We start from the raw sequence: 19,835 nt of genomic DNA on the forward strand, positions 1-19,835 counted from the left end.
AATTATAAAGTGACGGCTTTAGCAACATAAGATGAGAGCCAGTTTCCAAAATATATATATATATATATATATATATATATATATATATATATATATATATATATATATATATATATATATATATATATATATATATTTTTTTTTTTTTTTTTGCCGCTGTCTCCCACGTTTGCGAGGTAGCGCAAGGAAACAGACGAAAGAAATGGCCCAACCCACCCCCATACACATGTATATACATACGTCCACACACGCAAATATACATACCTACACAGCTTTCCATGGTTTACCCCAGACGCTTCACATGCCCCGATTCAATCCACTGACAGCACGTCAACCCCGGTATACCACATCGCTCCAATTCCCTCTATTCCTTGCTCTCCTTTCACCCTCCTGCATGTTCAGGCCCCGATCACACAAAATCTTTTTCACTCCATCTTTGCACCTCCAATTTTGTCTCCCTCTTATCCTCGTTCCCTCCACCTCTGACACATATATCCTCTTGGTCAATCTTTCCTCACTCATTCTCTCCATGTGCCCAAACCATTTCAAAACACCCTTTTCTGCTCTCTCAACCACGCTCTTTTTATTTCCACACAACTCTCTTACCCTTACGTTACTTACTCGATCAAACCACCTCACACCACACATTGTCCTCAAACATCTCATTTCCAGCACATCCATCCTCCTGCGCACAACTATCCATAGCCCACGCCTCGCAACCATACAACATTGTTGGAACTTCCTTCAAAGATACCCATTTTTGCTTTCCGAGATAATGTTCTCGACTTCCACACATTCTTCAAGGCTCCCAGAATTTTCGCCCCCTCCCCCACCCTATGATCCACTTCCGCTTCCATGGTTCCATCCGCTGCCAGATCCACTCCCAGATATCTAAAACACTTCACTTCCTCCAGTTTTTCTCCATTCAAACTCACCTCCCATTTGACTTGACCCTCAACCCTACTGTACCTAATAACCTTGCTCTTATTCACATTTACTCTTAACTTTCTTCTTTCACACACTTTACCAAACTCAGTCACCAGCTTCTGCAGTTTCTCACATGAATCAGCCACCAGCGCTGTATCATCAGCGAACAACAACTGACTCACTTTCCAAGCTCTTTCATCCACAACAGACTTCATACTTGCCCCTCTTTCCAAAACTCTTGCATTCACCTCCCTAACAACCCCATCCATAAACAAATTAAACAACCATGGAGACATCACACACCCCTGCCGCAAACCTACATTCACTGAGAACCAATCACTTTCCTCTCTTCCTACACGTACACATGCCTTACATCCTCGATAAAAACTTTTCACTGCTTCTAACAACTTGCCTCCCACACCATATATTCTTAATACCTTCCACAGAGCATCTCTATCAACTCTATCATATGCCTTCTCCAGATCCATAAATGCTACATACAAATCCATTTGCTTTTCTAAGTATTTCTCACATACATTCTTCAAAGCAAACACCTGATCCACACATCCTCTACCACTTCTGAAACCACACTGCTCTTCCCCAATCTGATGCTCTGTACATGCCTTTCACCCTCTCAATCAATACCCTCCCATATAATTTACCAGGAATACTCAACAAACTTATACCTCTGTAATTTGAGCACTCACTCTTATCCCCTTTGCCTTTGTATATATATATATATATATATATATATATATATATATATATATATATATATATATATATATATATATATATACATATACATATATAAAGATATACATATATATATATATATATATATATATATATATATATATATATATATATATATATATATATATATATATATTGGAAAGGATCACAATTTTGCGCGTGATCAAGTATATTCCCATGAATCCACGGGGAAAATGAAACACATGTTCCCGGTGCACTTTCGTGTATATCACATCATCAGGGGAGATACAAGAAAGAAATAAAAGTCAACTGATATAGAAGGAAGAGACGTAGTTAGGACGCCATTTGGTAAACAAGTGATTGTCCAAGGCAAACAACGAGCGTATCATAAACTTATTATGTGTACAAGAAGGGGAATTGTTTACAAATTTTGTCGACAGTAAAGCGATCTATTTTGTATAGACCTTCACTAATATCAAGGTTATAATTCTTAACGTATCTAATAATAGAAGATTCAATTATATTTCTCGTGTTACTGGAGTTAAGAGTTAAGAACTAAGAGGGCATTACTCCAGTCAATACAATGATAGTAGTTTTTAACGTTGTTAAATAAGGCATTTGATTCTTGTCCTGTTCTTATACTATATCTATTTTGCTTAAGTTTAACAGAAAGATCCTTACCAGAGTGGTCAAAATAAAACATCACAATTTCTACATGGCACTTAATGGATGCACCCAGGACTCAAAGGAATATATATATATATATATATATATATATATATATATATATATATATATATATATATATATATATATATATATATATATATATATATATTTACGACATATAAAAAGATATTCTGGAAGGAGGTAAATAAAGTGCGTAAGACAAGGGAGCAAATGGGAACTTCAGTGAAGGGCGCAAATGGGGAGGTGATAACAAGTAGTAGTGATGTGAGAAGGAGATGGAGTGAGTATTTTGAAGGTTTGTTGAATGTGTTTGATGATAGAGTGGCAGATATAGGATGTTTTGGTCGATGTGGTGTGCAAAGTGAGAGGGTTAGGGAAAATGATTTGGTAAACAGAGAAGAGGTAGTAAAACTTTGCGGAAGATGAAAGCCGGCAAGGCAGCAGGTTTGGATGGTATTGCAGTGGAATGTATTAAAAAAGGGGGTGACTGTATTATTGAATGGTTGGTAAGGTTATTTAATGTATGTATGACTCATGGTGAAGTGCCTGAGGATTGGCGAAATGCGTGCATAGTGCCATTGTACAAAGGCAAAGGGGATAAGAATGAGTGCTCAAATTACAGAGGTATAGGTTTGTTGAGTATTCCTGGTAAATTATATGGGAGGGTATTGATTGAGAGGGTGAAGGCATGTACAGAGCATCAGATTGGGGAAGAGCAGTGTGGTTTCAGAAGTGGTAGAGGATGTGTGGATCAGGTGTTTGCTTTGAAGAATGTATGTGAGAAATACTTAGAAAAGCAAATGGATTTGTATGTAGCATTTATGGATCTGGAGAAGGCATATGATAGAGTTGATAGAGATGCTCTGTGGAAGGCATTAAGAATATATGGTGTGGGAGGCAAGTTGTTAGAAGCAGTGAAAAGTTTTTATCGAGGATGTAAGGCATGTGTACGTGTAGGAAGAGAGGAAAGTGATTGGTTCTCAGTAAATGTAGGTTTGCGGCAGGGGTGTGTGATGTCTCCATGGTTGTTTAATTTGTTTATGGATGGGGTTGTTTGGGAGGTAAATGCAAGAGTTTTGGAAAGAGGGGCAAGTATGCAGTCTGTTGGGGATGAGAGAGCTTGGGAAGTGAGTCAGTTGTTGTTCGCTGATGATACAGCGCTGGTGGCTGATTCATGTGAGAAACTGCAGAAGCTGGTGACTGAGTTTGGTAAAGTGTGTGAAAGAAGAAAGTTAGGAGTGAATGTGAATAAGAGCAAGGTTATTAGGTACAGTAGGGTTGAGGGTAAAGTCAATTGGGAGATAAGTTTGAATGGAGAAAACCTGGAGGAAGTGAAGTGTTTTAGATATCTGGGAGTGAATCTGGCAGCGGATGGAACCATGGAAGCGGAAGTGAATCATAGGGTGGGGGAGGGGGCGAAAATTCTGGGAGCCTCGAAGAATGTTTGGAAGTCGAGAGCATTATCTCGGAAAGCAAAAATGGGTATGTTTGAAGGAATAGTGGTTCCAACAATGTTGTATGGTTGCGAGGCGTGGGCTATGGATAGAGTTGTGCGCAGGAGGGTGGATGTGCTGGAAATGAGATGTTTGAGGACAATATGTGGTGTGAGGTGGTTTGATCGAGTAAGTAATGTAAGGGTGAGAGAAATGTGTGGAAATAAAAAGAGTGTGGTTGAGAGAGCAGAAGAGGGTGTTTTGAAATGGTTTGGTCACATGGAGAGAATGAGTGAGGAAAGATTGACCAAGAGGATATATGTGTCAGAGGTGGAGGGAACGAGGAGAAGTGGGAGACCAAATTAGAGGTGGAAAGATGGAGTGAAAAAGATTTTGAGTGATCGGGGCCTGAACATGCAGGAGGGTGAAAGGCGCGCAAGGAATAGAGTGAATTGGAACGATATGGTATACCGGGGTCGACGTGCTGTCAATGGATTGAACCAGGGCATGTGAAGCGTCTGGGGTAAACCATGGAAAGTGTGTGGGGCCTGGATATGGAAAGGGAGCTGTGGTTTCGGTGCATTATTACATGACAGCTAGAGACTGAGTGTGAACGAATGGGGCCTTTGGTGATTTTCCTAGCGCTACCTCGCACACATGAGGGGGGAGGGGGTTGTTATTCCATGTGTGGCGAGGTGGCGATGGGAGCAAATAAAGGCAGACAGTATGAATTATGTACATGTGTATATATGTATATGTCTGTGTGTGTATATATATGTGTACATTGAGATGTATAGATATGTATATTGTGCATGGGTGGACATGTATGTATATACATGTGTATGTGGGCGGGTTGGGCCATTCTTTCGTCTGTTTCCTTGCGCTACCTCGCTAACGCGGGAGACAGCGACAAAGCAAAATAAATAATAAATAATAAATATATATATATATATATATATAAATATATATATATATATATATATATATAGATATATATATATATAAATATATATATATATATATATAGATATATATATATATAAATATATATATATATATATATATATATATATATATATATATATATATATATATATATATATATATATATATATATATTACATCGATTAAGGGATGGTCTTGATTAAGGTATATATGTATATGTCTGTGTGTGTATATATATGTGTACATTGAGATGTATAGATATGTATATTGTGCATGGGTGGACATGTATGTATATACATGTGTATGTGGGCGGGTTGGGCCATTCTTTCGTCTGTTTCCTTGCGCTACCTCGCTAACGCGGGAGACAGCGACAAAGCAAAATAAATAATAAATAATAAATATATATATATATATATATATATATATATAAATATATATATATATATATATATATAGATATATATATATATATATAAATATATATATATATATATATAGATATATATATATATAAATATATATATATATATATATATATATATATATATATATATATATATATATATATATATATATACATATATATATGTATATTACATAGATTAAGGGATGGTCTTGATTAAGGTCTCAGCTATCCATGTCGTCTCAGGTAACAGAAAGAGCATGAATAGAGCATTCAGTATATCTTCAAATTGCTTTTCATTTTTTCTTTTAGTTTCACTTACTTCGTTTGTTTTACTCACTTCGTTTCACACTCACACACACAAAAAAAAAACTGTACATGACTTACCCTCATGGTGAAAGGGAGGTTTGGTTTCTTATACTGATCATCGTAGACAGTTTGAAACGTGATGGCGGAGCGGGTGATGGAGACACTTTTTTCATCTTTGATTTCGACTCCTGTGCCTTCCTCAGTCACGGTAGCAGTGACTATAAGGGAATACACGTTGCAGTCTAGGGTCTGCATCTCCGCTGCCGTTACTTCCACGTCCGTACATCCATAGATCTGCGGGATGGAGATCATTGAAGAGGGAAAGGTAAAATTACATTCAATCGGGGTTGCTCCTAAAATTAGCCATAGATCTTCGTGGGGTGGGGGAATTATTTAGTCGTCAAACGTTGACCAATAAGCTGTCTTGATAACTAATGATCTTCAGAAATATACAGCTGATTAAGAACTGCCATAACACTTTCAGACTCGCAGAGAAATATCTACAGAAACATCAAAAAAGAATGAATAGTACTGGATAATGTATCTATGATAACTCTACAAGAACATCTTTTGTGTGTTTTATCCCTTGTGGTATATGTCGAAGGCATACAGCAAGAAGACATAAAAGAGGGTTCGCTGAAAATATTCGAAAGATAATGCAGAGAATAAAGGCTTGTGAGTTCGCTAGTTCTTTAATTATTTTCTTTTGTGTGTGTGTGTGTGTGTGTGTGTGTGTGTGTGTGTGGAGGGTGGGATAGATGGATCAGCTACATGGTTGACAGAGCAGGTTAGTGGGTACATGGTTAACACGAGAAGGTTGGTCGCCTACATGGTTGACCTTGTAGGTGGCTACATGGTTGACAGAGTCGGTGGTTTTACTGAGTGGTTACTTACGGGAATATTCCTGCTGAACTCATTTCTGCAACTGAAACTGCGTCTGTTGTTCACAGCGAAGGTCAAGTTCCCTTTGACTGGCTGTCCGAAGGTGTAACTGTGGATGAGAACCACATTACCATTAGGAATGATCTCTGTATAGGCACACACATACACACACACACACACACACACACACACACACACACGTCAATACTCCTGAAGTAGATCACCTGATGTAATTAGGAATAGAGTGATGATAAAATGAAATATGAAGTAATGGTAAGGCATAAGTTTTTAAACACATATCTCAAAAGAAAGGCGTTAGACATAAGTGGACGATGGCTGTAAAGTGAATATAATATTCATGTTGTTTCAGAGAGAGAGAAAGTATGGCTAGTACTCTTAACACGATAAGTGTTTAAATGGCTATGGGTAACCATCCTAATGATCTTTATCACCTGGTCACCCCCACCACACATCTAGTTTAACGTTTCACTGCTCCTGCACTACGCTCTTCTAATTCGCTTCTACCCTTAACTTGGCTATTATCAATTTTACCCATCTGTCCCTTCCGTGACTTTTTTTCTTCCCTATGAGACAAAAAACCTTCTGATCCACCAACTCACTTGGCACACACACTGAAGGTGTAGACCTCATCACTGGCCAGGATGTAGCTGGGAGGTTTGAGTGTCATCTCAAAGCGCGGCAAGACGAACTCTTCCACTCTGAAGCTCGTGGTTAGAGTTGCAGGCAGCGAGCTTTTCCCCGACCGCCTCAAGTGAATGAGGTAATTTCCCTGGGGTAGATGAAGGTAGTTAGCAAGGTAAGTCATCTTGTGATCATTATGGATAATTCTATTGTCCTGCCCTTACTTTACACAGACTATAAATGAATGAGTAAATGGATGAATAAAGGGATATATATATATATATATATATATATATATATATATATATATATATATATATATATATATATATATATATATATATTTTTTTTTTTTGTCGCTGTCTCCCGCGTTTGCGAGGTAGCGCAATGAAAAAGACGAAAGAAATGGCCCAACCCACCCCCATACACATGTATATACATACGTCCACACACGCAAATATACATGCCTACACAGCTTTCCATGGTTTACCCCAGACGCTTCACATGCCTTGATTCAACCCACTGACAGCACGTCAACCCCGGTATACCACATCGATCCAATTCACTCTATCCCTTGCCCTCCTTTCACCCTCCTGCAAGTTCAGGCCCCGATCACACAAAATCTTTTTCACTCCATCTTTCCACCTCCAATTTGGTCTCCCACTTCTCCTCGTTCCCTCCACCTCCGACACATATATCCTCTTGGTCAATCTTTCCTCACTCATTCTCTCCATGTGCCCAAACCATTTCAAAACACCCTCTTCTGCTCTCTCAACCACGCTCTTTTTATTTCCACACATCTCTCTTACCCTTACGTTACTTACTTGATCAAACCACCTCACACCACACATTGTCTTCAAACATCTCATTTCCAGCACATCCATCCTCCTGCGCACAACTCTATCCATAGCCCACGTCTCGCAACCATACAACATTGTTGGAACCACTATTCCTTCAAACATACCAATTTTTGCTTTCCGAGATAATGTTCTCGACTTCCACACATTCTTCAAGGCTCCCAGAATTTTCGCCCCCTCCCCCACCCTATGATCCACTTCCGCTTCCATGGTTCCATCCGCTGCCAGATCCACTCCCAGATATCTAAAACACTTTACTTCCTCCAGTTTTTCTCCATTCAAACTTACCTCCAAATTGACTTGACCCTCAACCCTACTGTACCTAATAACCTTGCTCTTATTCACATTTACTCTTAACTTTCTTCTTTCACACACTTTACCAAACTCAGTCACCAGCTTCTGCAGTTTCTCACATGAATCAGCCACCAGCGCTGTATCATCAGTGAACAACAACTGACTCACTTCCCAAGCTCTCTCATCCACAACAGACTTCATACTTGCCCCTCTTTCCAAAACTCTTGCATTCACCTCCCTAACAACCCCATCCATAAACAAATTAAACAACCAAGGAGACATCACACACCCCTGCCGCAAACCTACATTCACTGAGAACCAATCACTTTCCTCTCTTCCTACACGTTCACATGCCTTACATCCTCGATAAAAACTTTTCACTGCTTCTAACAACTTGCCTCCCACACCATATATTCTTAATACCTTCCACAGAGCATCTCTATCAACTCTATCATATGCCTTCTCCAGATCCATAAATGCTACATACAAATCCATTTGCTTTTCTAAGTATTTCTCACATACATTCTTCAAAGCAAACACCTGATCCACACATCCTCTACCACTTCTGAAACCACACTGCTCCTCCCCAATCAATACCCTCTCAATCAATACCCTCCCATATAATTTACCAGGAATACTCAACAAACTTATACCTCTGTATATGTATATATATATATATATATATATATATATATATATATATATATATATATATATATATATATATATATATATAGTTGAGGATTGGGAAATATTTAGGGAAGTAATGCTGGCATGTGCGAGAGAAGTATATGACATGTGGAGGATGAGAGATGGGCAGTGAAGAAGGGGTAGCGAGTGGTAGGATGAAGAAATAGGTTGCTATTCAAAGAGAGAAGGGAGGTGAATGGGCAGTACGTACAGGAAAGGAGTACAAATGTTTGGGAAATGTACAAGAATAAGCGGCAGGAGGTTATGAGGAGGGACCAAATGTTTAAGAAAAAGAGCAAATGAGGGTTGCCGTTAGCGAGCATCATTAAATCTTAGGAATGATAAGGTGTTTTGGAAGGAGGCTAATAATGCAGGGAAAAACAAGAAAACAAATGGGATTATCAGTGAGGTGGAGAAATGAGAAAGTGATAACAGCGAGTGACAAATTAAGGCGGAAATGAAGAATTTTGAATTATCGTTGAAATGTGTTTGATGATAGAGTGGCAGATGTAGGATGCCTGGTTTGGGGTGGTATTCGAAATGAGAGAGTTATGGAAAGAGGCTTAGTGAAGAGAGAAGAGGTGGTGAAAGCTTTGCGCAAGGTGAGGCGTGGCAAGGTGACTTGAGTGGATGGCATTGCAGTTGAATTTCTTAAGAAAGGGAGTTTATTGGCTAGTTAGAATGTTCATTGTTTGTATGGATGATAGTAAGGTACCTGAGGGTTGGCGAAGTGCATTTGTAGTGCCAATGTATAAAGGCAAGGGGTGGAGAATTGAGTGTTCGAACTATAGAGGTATAAGAGTGTTGTGTGTACCTTCTTGACAGCTAGTGAAATGTAACGGATGAGATCACCAAGGAAAGGATAAGATCGAGATGATAGTGACCCCTTAAGTCAGATATCATGACCTCATTTTTCATCCCTCCTTTTTTTTTATTCTCTTCCCACATTAATCACTTACCTCTTCCGGTTCGTCGGCGAGGTCGAAGTCCAGGTGGACCAGACCGGCGGAGTTGTCCACGTTCTTCCACTGGGCAATACGGGTGCGGGAGGGCGTCGTCACCCACACCTCCGGGTACTGTCAGAAGAACCATATGCTAATCAAGCGAATATGAATCGAGTATAACCGAGTTCTGAAGTTATGAATGATAAAGAGTTTATTTCGGTTCATGATATGGTGAAAGATTTGGCTGACATGGTCAGTTGTCTGGTATTAAACTGGTGAACTTCATAAGGAAGGTTTCTTCCTTTTTTATTCACTGAGAGATTGTTTTGCGCAGGGTTTGGAAGGACCGTAATCAGTGGTTAAGCATCGTCCATTGGAATGAGATATCAAACATTGGTGTTCCTGACGGTAACATTCTAACTTATGTCATAGAATTTATACATGGTAAACTAGTCGCATTCAAAGGATGAGAGATGTGCGAACACAGTAGTATGAAAGTGTGGGGGTGAGAGATTAAGTCCTTTGCTAAAGGTTTACATATTGCTAGAGAACAGCAAAGTTGCTAGAATGGAAATCCTAGAAAAAGCACCAACAAAGCTTTTCTGAAAAAGCAGTAGCTACACACACACACACACACACACACACACACACACACACACACCCAAGGCTTCAGACACCTGAGTTCTCTGATGTGTGTGGCTCCTGTAGATTAATTTTATCGAGTTTATGAACATACTCAACTTACATAGAGAACTGTGTAGAATTAATGAATGATATGATTACACTATCCAGAATATTTTACAGACTTAGGCAAAACCTTAAATCGCTTAACTCTAGCAGACTGAAAAGAAACCAGAGACACAAAAACTATTTATAAAGTCGGCAGAATTCAGTGATGAGAAAAGAGAGAAATGCATAATTCAGGCCAATTATGGTAAAGGCTTTTGTAACAGTCATGCCGAAAAAAAAAAATCTTCCTATCATTTACTAAAATATTTTCTTTCAAACTGTAGAAAATTAGAAGTTGAATACCAAAGAAGGAGCTTGCTGATCTTGTGATGGCAATGAAATATACCAAAAGAGGTCATCATATTACCAGATATCGATTTGCTGGAACCTGTTTGCAGGATGAGGTATGCACTGCCCAGGCCTGATGTGCGTAGCTCTCTGCTCACCCTGGCCATTGGCTCAGGCTTCATCTTTATCTTTCCTTCTGATATTTTTTCTTTTCTCCGTCAGTCACATCATTTACATAGGAAATCGTGACTATCTCCCTGACAATTTGTTATCAAGGTAATCCTCGTTCATCACTGTCTGTGATCCTTCTCAAAAACCAACTCAGTTCATAATTGTTTTAGATGAAAAAAAATCATAATTCATACATACAGGAGGTTTGGTGATACCTGTAAGTCATCCTACAACTTCACCAAGCTTGGTGCTGTGTGTGTGTGTGTGTGTGTGTGTGTGTGTGTGTGTGTGTGTGTGTATACGTCGTTTCATCGAATAAGAAAGATAACTTTTACTTTATCTTTCCCTTCCTTGATATCATGATAAAATTCTGACCGCCTCCATAAATTCTTCAGTGTCCAGCTCCTTATGATGATGTCTGCACAAACTATTAACGTTACTCTACATCTTTAGTTCATTATCTTGATAACTACCTATAGACAGATGTCTTGTGTGATCAATGCTGCCGCTGTACTGTAACAGCTGCTGCCTCAAGCTTACCTGCTCGGTGGAGACCCGTGCATCGTACCCGGTCAGAGTGAGGATCCTGAACTTCACATTCTGGCCAGGCTTGTACAGGTACTTGTCTGTCTGGAGAAAGGTGGTCTTGATGCGTGTGTTAAACAGGATCTCGCCTCTGTGGCTGATATTGACACCATCCAGAGTGCCAGACACATGCACTTCACCTTTGGACTCCGAGATATCTGGCACTTCGACCTGAATACACTGTTGCGATTTGCCTGTTGGATGGAAATGCAGTAAATGAAGGCAAAATGTCATTGTATATATCTACAGAACTTTATGAGTTTTTTCTTTTTAAAGCAACCTAACCGAATGTGGATACAATGAGTCTCGATACATTAAGCCGAGGCTAGGGGTGATTAATTTTGCCTTTTTTCTTCGGTAGATGTGAATATATGAATGGAGGCTTCTGAATCCAGTGAAAATTTCCTTAAAATCCGGGATAATTGGCAATATATATATAAGAGTTTTGGAAAGAGGGGCAAGTATGAAGTCTGTTGGGGATGAGAGAGCTTGGGAAGTGAGTCAGTTGTTGTTCGCTGATGATACAGCGCTGGTGGCTGATTCATGTGAGAAACTGCAGAAGCTGGTGACTGAGTTTGGAAAAGTGTGTGGAAGAAGAAAGTTAAGAGTAAATGTGAATAAGAGCAAGGTTATTAGGTACAGTAGGGTTGAGCAAGGTTATTAGGTACAGTAGGGTTGAGGGTCAAGTCAATTGGGAGGTGAGTTTGAATGGAGAAAAACTGGAGGAAGTGAAGTGTTTTAGATATCTGGGAGTGGATCTGGCAGCGGATGGAACCATGGAGCGGAGGTGGATCATAGGGTGGGGGAGGGGGCGAAAATCCTGGGGGCCTTGAAGAATGTGTGGAAGTCGAGAACATTATCTCGGAAAGCAAAAATGGGTATGTTTGAAGGAATAGTGGTTCCAACAATGTTGTATGGTTGCGAGGCGTGGGCTATGGATAGAGTTGTGCGCAGGAGGATGGATGTGCTGGAAATGAGATGTTTGAGGACAATGTGTGGTGTGAGGTGGTTTGATCGAGTGAGCAACGTAAGGGTAAGAGAGATGTGTGGAAATAAAAAGAGCGTGGTTGAGAGAGCAGAAGAGGGTGTTTTGAAGTGGTTTGGGCATATGGAGAGGATGAGTGAGGAAAGATTGACCCAGAGGATATATGTGTCGGAGGTGGAGGGAACAAGGAGAAGAGGGAGACCAAATTGGAGGTGGAAAGATGGAGTGAAAAAGATTTTGTGTGATCGGGGCCTGAACATGCAGGAGGGTGAAAGGAGGGCAAGGAATAGAGTGAATTGGAGCGATGTGGTATACCGGGGTTGACGTGCTGTCAGTGGATTGAATCAAGGCATGTGAAGCGTCTGGGGTAAACCATGGAAAGCTGTGTAGGTATGTATATTTGCGTGTGTGGACGTATGTATATACATGTGTATTTGGGGGTGGGGGTTGGGCCATTTCTTTCGTCTGTTTCCTTGCGCTACCTCGCAAACGCGGGAGACAGCGACAAAAGTATAATAAAAAAATAAAATATATATATATACATATATATATTTGCTTTGTCGCTGTGTCCCGCGTTAGCAAGGTAGCGCAAGGAAGCAGACGAAAGAATGGGCCAACCCACCCACATACACATGTATATACATACACGTCCACACACGGAAATATACGTACACATCTCAACTTATACATATATATACACACACAGATATATACATATATACACATGTACATAATTCATACTGTCTGCCTTTATTCATTCCCATCGCCACCCCGCCACACATGAAATAACAACCCCCTTCCCCGTCATGTGCGTGAAGTATCGCTAGGAAAAGACAACAAAGGCCACATCCGTTCACACTTAGTCTCTAGCTGTCACGTAATAATGCACCGAAACCACAGCTCCCTTTCCCCATCGAGGCCACACAGAACTCTCCATGGTTTACCCCAGACGCTTCACATGCCCTGGTTCAATCCATTGACAGCACGTCGACCCCGGTATACTACATCGTTCCAGTTCACTCTATTCCTTGCACGCCTTTCACCCTCCTGCATGGTCAGGCCCCGATGACTGAAAATCTTTTTCACTCTATCTTGCCACCTTCAATTTAGTCTCCCACTTCTCGTTCCCTCCACCTCTGACACATATATTCTCTTGGTCAATCTTTCCTCATTCATTCTCTCCACGTGACCAAAGCATTTAATATATTCACATCTACCGAAGAGAAAAGGCATAATTAATTGACGGAATGCTTGCATAGTGCTATTGTACAAAAGCAAAGGGGATAAAAGTGAGTGCTCAAATTACAGAGGTATAAGTTTGTTGAGTATTCCTGGGAAATTATATGGGAGGGTATTGATTGAGAGGGTGAAGGCATGTACAGCGTATCAGATTGGGGAAGGGCAGTGTGGTTTCAGAAGTGGTAGTGGATGTTTGGATCAGTTGTTTGTCTTTGAAGAATGTATGCGTGAAATACTTAGAAAAGGAAATGGATTTGTATGTAGCATTTATGGATCTGGAGAAGGCATATGATAGAGTTGATAGAGATGCTCTGTGGAAGGTATTAAGAATATATGGTGTGGGAGGCAAGTTGTTAGAAGCAGTGAAAAGTATTTAACGAGGATGTAAGGCATGTGTATGTGTAGGAAGAGAGGAAGGTGATTGGTTCTCAGTTGTGTAGGTTTGCGGCAGGGGTGTGTGATGTCTCCATGATTGTTTAATTTGTTTACGGATGGGGTTGTTAGGGAGGTGAATGCAAGAGTTTTGGAAAGAGGGACAAGTATGTAGTCTGTTGTGGATGAGAAAGCTTGGGAAGTGAGACAGTTGTTGTTCGCTGATGATACAGCGCTGGTGGCTGATTCGTGTGAGAAACTGCAGAAGCTGGTGACTGAGTTTGGTAAAATGTGTGAAAGATGAAAGGTGAGAGTAAATGTGAATAAGAGCAAGGTTATTAGGTACAGTAGGGTTGAGGGACACGTCAATTGGGAGGTTAGTTTGAATGGAGAGAAACTGGAGGAAGTGAAGTGTTTTAGATATCTGGGAGTGGATTTAGCAGCGGATGGAACCATGGAAGCAGAAGTGAATCATAGGGTGGGGGAGGGGGCGAAAGTTCTGGGAGCGTTGAAGAATGTTTGGAAGTCGAGGACATTATCTCGGAAAGCAAAAATGGGTACGTTTGAAGGAATAGTGGTTCCAACAATGTTATATGGTTGCGAGGCGTGAGCTATAGATAACAGTTGTGCGGATGAGGGTGGATGTGCTGGAAATGAGATGTTTGATGACAATATGTGGTGTGAGTTGATTTGATCGAGTAAGTAATGATAGGGTAAAAGAGATAAACACACAACCTGAAACGGACTGCTGATCTGCTGAAGTCAACCTGGATGTCTTCCAGGTAACCAACTGCATTGCGCTATTAAGCGTCACAGCTGGAACTTCGATGATAGGCATATGAACCAGTTCGAATTTGGGTTATAGGTAAGATGACTTAGACAATGTCAAGCCAAATGACCAGCAGGAATCAAGAAGTTAACTCTTTTGACTTGGTGGATGTTTGGGCAACTTACCTGCAGGACACTGGAGGGTACTGTTGTGGAAAACTCTCTCCCTGCGTGCGGATGTCAGTTCGAGAGTCAGGCTCCCTGCGGGTGCTTGAGGGTTGGTTATGCTGACACACACCTGAGATTGGCCGCGTACCGACCATTTTCGTGGTGTCGTGATATAGTAGCCTCTGAGGAAGTAAGATTACCTGAATGATTCAGTGGAATAAATGAAATGAACAGAATGGAATATCTGTCGAATAAACACTTCTAACTGTTAGGGATGGCCATCCGTCTCAAGTCCCTCTGCATATTTCTTTTGATTATGTGTGTGTGTGTGTGTGTGTGTGTGTGTGTGTGTGTGTGTGTTCAGTGACAAGGAACTGGTGTAACAAGAATGATCATCGGAAAACACTCCCTTGAACACTTGAACCACTTTCCAGTGAAGCCCCGAATTTATCTCATGAATCTTTGTAATGCTCTTCAGTAACTCGTCGAGTAAGTGCCAGACAATATACCACAACGGACGATGGCTTTTGATAAAAGGTCGAGAGCTTCGCTTAAAAAAAAAAGAGAAAAATGGTAGGCCTGGATACAAGCTAATGGTTGCCATGTGGATAATGAAAGACTTTTTTTGTCCTATGTCTTCATACCTGTTTCATATGCATTCATTCACTACGCTTATATCAAAATCGAGTGATGACACATATACATGTTTTACATACACGAAGAACAATGTGAAAAACGTGTCATTTAAGAAGTGCCGGGTTACTGAAATTGGGAGTGACATGGGAAGGTAGACAGTTCCAAAGTATAGGTGTTGGGAAAGAAACATTCGTCAAAACGGCCCACCCCGTTGAGGAACCAGCGACTACAGCAGTCATGTGACGCAGCAGCTTGTCGGATCGTGGTGTGGCGTGTTCGCAGTGCTACTAACCATCGTGAAGGGTTTTTGTGTGTTTGGCAACGGCAGCTAGCGGAATTGGTAATTCGGCAGCAAAACAGGTAAAACCAAGACTGGAAAAGAGCTAACCAGGAAGAAGAGTTTGGAGACAGCCAGATGGACTATATACCTCTGGTGTATGTAAGGTCAAGTCCAGGACAATTGTATTATGCTGTTTGAATAAGACCCTGTGACTTGCAACGATACAGCCTTAAACAGTTCCTGATCATCTTACAGGGGCGTATCTAGGAGAAATAGCGCCCATGGCAAGCACTGTAATTGCGCCCCTGGCTTGATTAAAAATGTACATACAGTGGATGTATATAAGATATATACAGTGTAATCATAAAATGTTGAAGAGTTTGGCCAAACTTGAATTTATATAAACTCTTAAAGACTTAAAGTTATTTGATCAAAATAGTAACGTAGAAGCGGTAATGGAATTGATAGTAGGAAAATATTACTAAAGTTGAAAAGTAGGCGAGTTTTTTTTTCACAAAACCCAACCGTTGAAAATGTCAGTCGGGTGGCATATGTCAAAAAACAAAACCTGGTGAGTGGCGTCCCACTTCAAGTGGCGCCCAGGGCACCTGATCTACCTACCATGCCCTAGATACGCCACTGTCATCTTAGTCTTTCATCCTGCACGTGTAATCTTATATATATATATATATATATATATATATGTATATATATACATATTTAACATACAAATCTCCAACAGCCCGGATCGAACCCGGGACCCCTGTGCAAGAGGCAGGCATGCTAACCGCTAGGCTATGGGCCTGGCCTGGCCCATAGCCTAACGGTTAGCATGCCTGACTCTTGCACAGGGGTCCCGTGTGCGATCCTGGCTGTTGGAGGTTTGTATGTTCTATGAAGGTGCGCGTACATATGCACTTTATTCGTTTATATATATATATATATATATATATATATATATATATATATATATATATATATATATATATATATATATATATATATATATATATATATATATATATATATATATATATATACACACACACACACACACACACACACACACACGAGTTCCAGTTATTACATTATCTGATGTTATGATTTTGCAAAAACTTTGTTTACCCAAACTTGCTCCGGAGTCGTGCATGGATGGCGGCCACTCCTAACCTAGTCTGGTTGTTAGTGACACCAGTGTCCTCATACCAATGTATATATAACTCCATTGTATATGTGCGAATTCTGCTTCGCAACCTTGCTATGGCCCTGATTGTAATGCGCGATGATCGCTCCACGCATCCTTTGCGTCGTTTCCAGGATGAATGACAAGACCACGAAATATTAACAGCATTGATGTAGCATTTCCATACGAATGGCGAACCCCCAAAATGTAATCCAAACACATGACCTGAGACCCCTCAAACATCGCTTGTTCAATCGCAAACAAGAGCGTGTTGTGCCGATGCGCAGACATAGCAGGAACTCACTGTGAAACTTTATCACAATTCAAGTAATCTATGGTATGTAAGGAAGACGACAATAATGGAATGAATCAAGTATTGTTTTATGACTCGAAGCGTCCCGCAAATCACATACCTATAACATTTCTAAACAATATTCGTTAACTATATGATATGTGCTAACTATGCTTGGGCTCATATGTTCCTACATGACGACTCAACCTGTTGTCGGTACTATGTTGTTCATGGCACGTCAAAAGTGCCATGAAACGTTGATTACACTATTTTCATACAGGTACAATGCAACGTTTGCAGTCTACATGTCGATGGATATAAGCGGCTGTAAAGAGTAGCTGCTATGGTCATTAACAGTTGCGTCATCACCCTCTCACGATTACAAACCCTACCGAGACAAATTTGTTTGTAGACAACAGGAGTCGTATTGTTCATTTTGACACGGAACGGACCACTACTTTTAGCTACTTTTTGAAGCAACTGGACATGAGAGTTTCGAAACAATATTTGAAGTGAGTATGAGTAGTTGCCCACTGAAGTTTGAATATATATATATATATATATATATATATATATATATATATATATATATATATATATACTTCAGACCTGTATATTTCCACGAAAGTCCACCCTTAGACTGCATGTAACTACTCCATACTCACACAAATATACTCCAGCAAATACACTCCTATGATTATGAAGTACTAACAAAATTCTTATATAAGGCAGAGACGGTATTTAGGAATGAAGATGGACTCACCCATAGCCTATGTTGGCTGCGAGAGTCAGGACGCAGAAGAGGAGGAGGAGCGGACCAGGGGCAGCCATATCACTAGACTGGAGGTGTCTCCTCGCTGACTGTGAGCCGCTGACTGAGCGGGTGACGCCGGCTGGTACCGACGCCGCCTGCTTTAGACCTGTTTCACTACCCCCAACCCCCACCAGAACTTCCTATATCCCCGCCCCTTCGTCTTGGGCTCCACCTCTCTCATAGTACTGCTTCTTTCTTCCCTCGCGTCCTGCTGATGTTTTTGCAGAGTAATTACCTAAGAGTTGACCAAACCCGCTGAGGATTTACACTGAGCCACATGCAACACCGCGAATCGGGTAGGTACAATCATAACAAGTGCAGGAAATACACTTGCTGTACAGATCACACGTGTGTGTGTGTGTGTGTGTGTGTGTGTGTGTACAGTGCTAGAGGCGTTAGTAATGCACTACGCAAAAACTATATATAAGCAACATCCCAGGAAATATCGAAACTACACACACACACACACACACACACATGGAGAGCGCATGCTCAGGTACAAACTTTCCTACCTCTCTGGCTAGTACCGTGGGAGGAGGTGAGGCTTCTAAGAAGCTTCTTACCTTCCCAATATATATATATATTTTTTAAGCACTTGCTCAGTGGTGACGTCAAACGTAAACTTGCTGACATTTAACCTTCCGCTAACTTTTGTTATATTCAGTAACATTTCTGACTGAGTTAACTTCAAAATATCGCCTAATTCAGCAGTGGTTTTTAGTCATATTCGATCAAAAATCTTGGGCTGTAGTTAAGTTCAAGTGTTTATACATTGTAGATGCACTCTCAGGCTCACTCTGAGTCACCAGAAGTATTTTCCTTGTGTTGATGGTCCACCAAAGGATTCGCCTGATGAGGAGTGTGGATTTCACCTGAACTCTGTCGTTACAAAGAGTTTTTGATATATATATATATATATATATATATATATATATATATATATATATATATTTTTTTTTTTTATACTTTGTCGCTGTCTCCCGCGTTTGCGAGGTAGACATATATATATATGCAACAATCCCCAATGAAAAGGAAGGACCCGCTGTGCTGCGTAGAGTGACCGAACGCAGCTGTATCCTCGCACAACTATGCCTTTGTAGTGGTAGTGAGAACGTACGGGTGCGCTCTGTCACTACACCGCACAGTGGGTCCTTCCTTGACCTTGGTGACTTGCATAAATTTCTTCATGGTGAAGTGAAGGTTCTGCACACACACACACACACACACACAAACATATATATATATATATATATATATATATATATATATATATATATATATATATATATATATATATATATATATATATATTCATGGATGGAGTGCTTAGGGAGGTAAATGCATAGTCTTTGAGAGAGGGACGAGTATGCAGTCGGGTTGGGATGAGGGGGCTTGGGAAGTGAATAAGTTGTTGTTTGCCGATGATACAGCTGTAGTGGTTGATTCGAGGGAAAAACTGCAGAAATCATTAACTAAGTTTGGAAAAGTATGCGAAAGGAGAAAGTTGAGAGTAAGTGTAAGTACGGGCAAAGTTATAAGGTTCAGTTGGGTTGAGGGACTGGTTAATTGGGATGTAAGTTTGAATAGAGAAA

At 40.4% G+C, this 19,835-nt stretch overlaps 1 protein-coding gene across 1 annotated transcript in view; it reads right to left on the reverse strand.

Annotated features, from left to right (window-relative positions):
* Positions 1–18,358, reverse strand: part of LOC139752088 (alpha-1-inhibitor 3-like) — a 49,098-nt gene extending 30,740 nt beyond the window's left edge. Inside the window, exons 1-7 of the mRNA XM_071667948.1 lie at positions 18,193–18,358; positions 15,057–15,220; positions 11,462–11,700; positions 9,749–9,865; positions 6,927–7,096; positions 6,319–6,415; positions 5,503–5,718 (exon numbers count right to left, since the gene is read on the reverse strand). Of these exons, the coding sequence (XP_071524049.1) occupies positions 5,503–5,718; positions 6,319–6,415; positions 6,927–7,096; positions 9,749–9,865; positions 11,462–11,700; positions 15,057–15,220; positions 18,193–18,260 (1,071 nt within the window). The 5' untranslated portion in view covers positions 18,261–18,358. The remainder of the gene's footprint in view (positions 1–5,502; positions 5,719–6,318; positions 6,416–6,926; positions 7,097–9,748; positions 9,866–11,461; positions 11,701–15,056; positions 15,221–18,192) is intronic.
* Positions 18,359–19,835: the final 1,477 nt, after the last annotated feature.

This window comes from Panulirus ornatus, chromosome 12 (assembly GCF_036320965.1).
Source record: "Panulirus ornatus isolate Po-2019 chromosome 12, ASM3632096v1, whole genome shotgun sequence".
Classification (NCBI taxonomy): domain Eukaryota; kingdom Metazoa; phylum Arthropoda; class Malacostraca; order Decapoda; family Palinuridae; genus Panulirus; species Panulirus ornatus.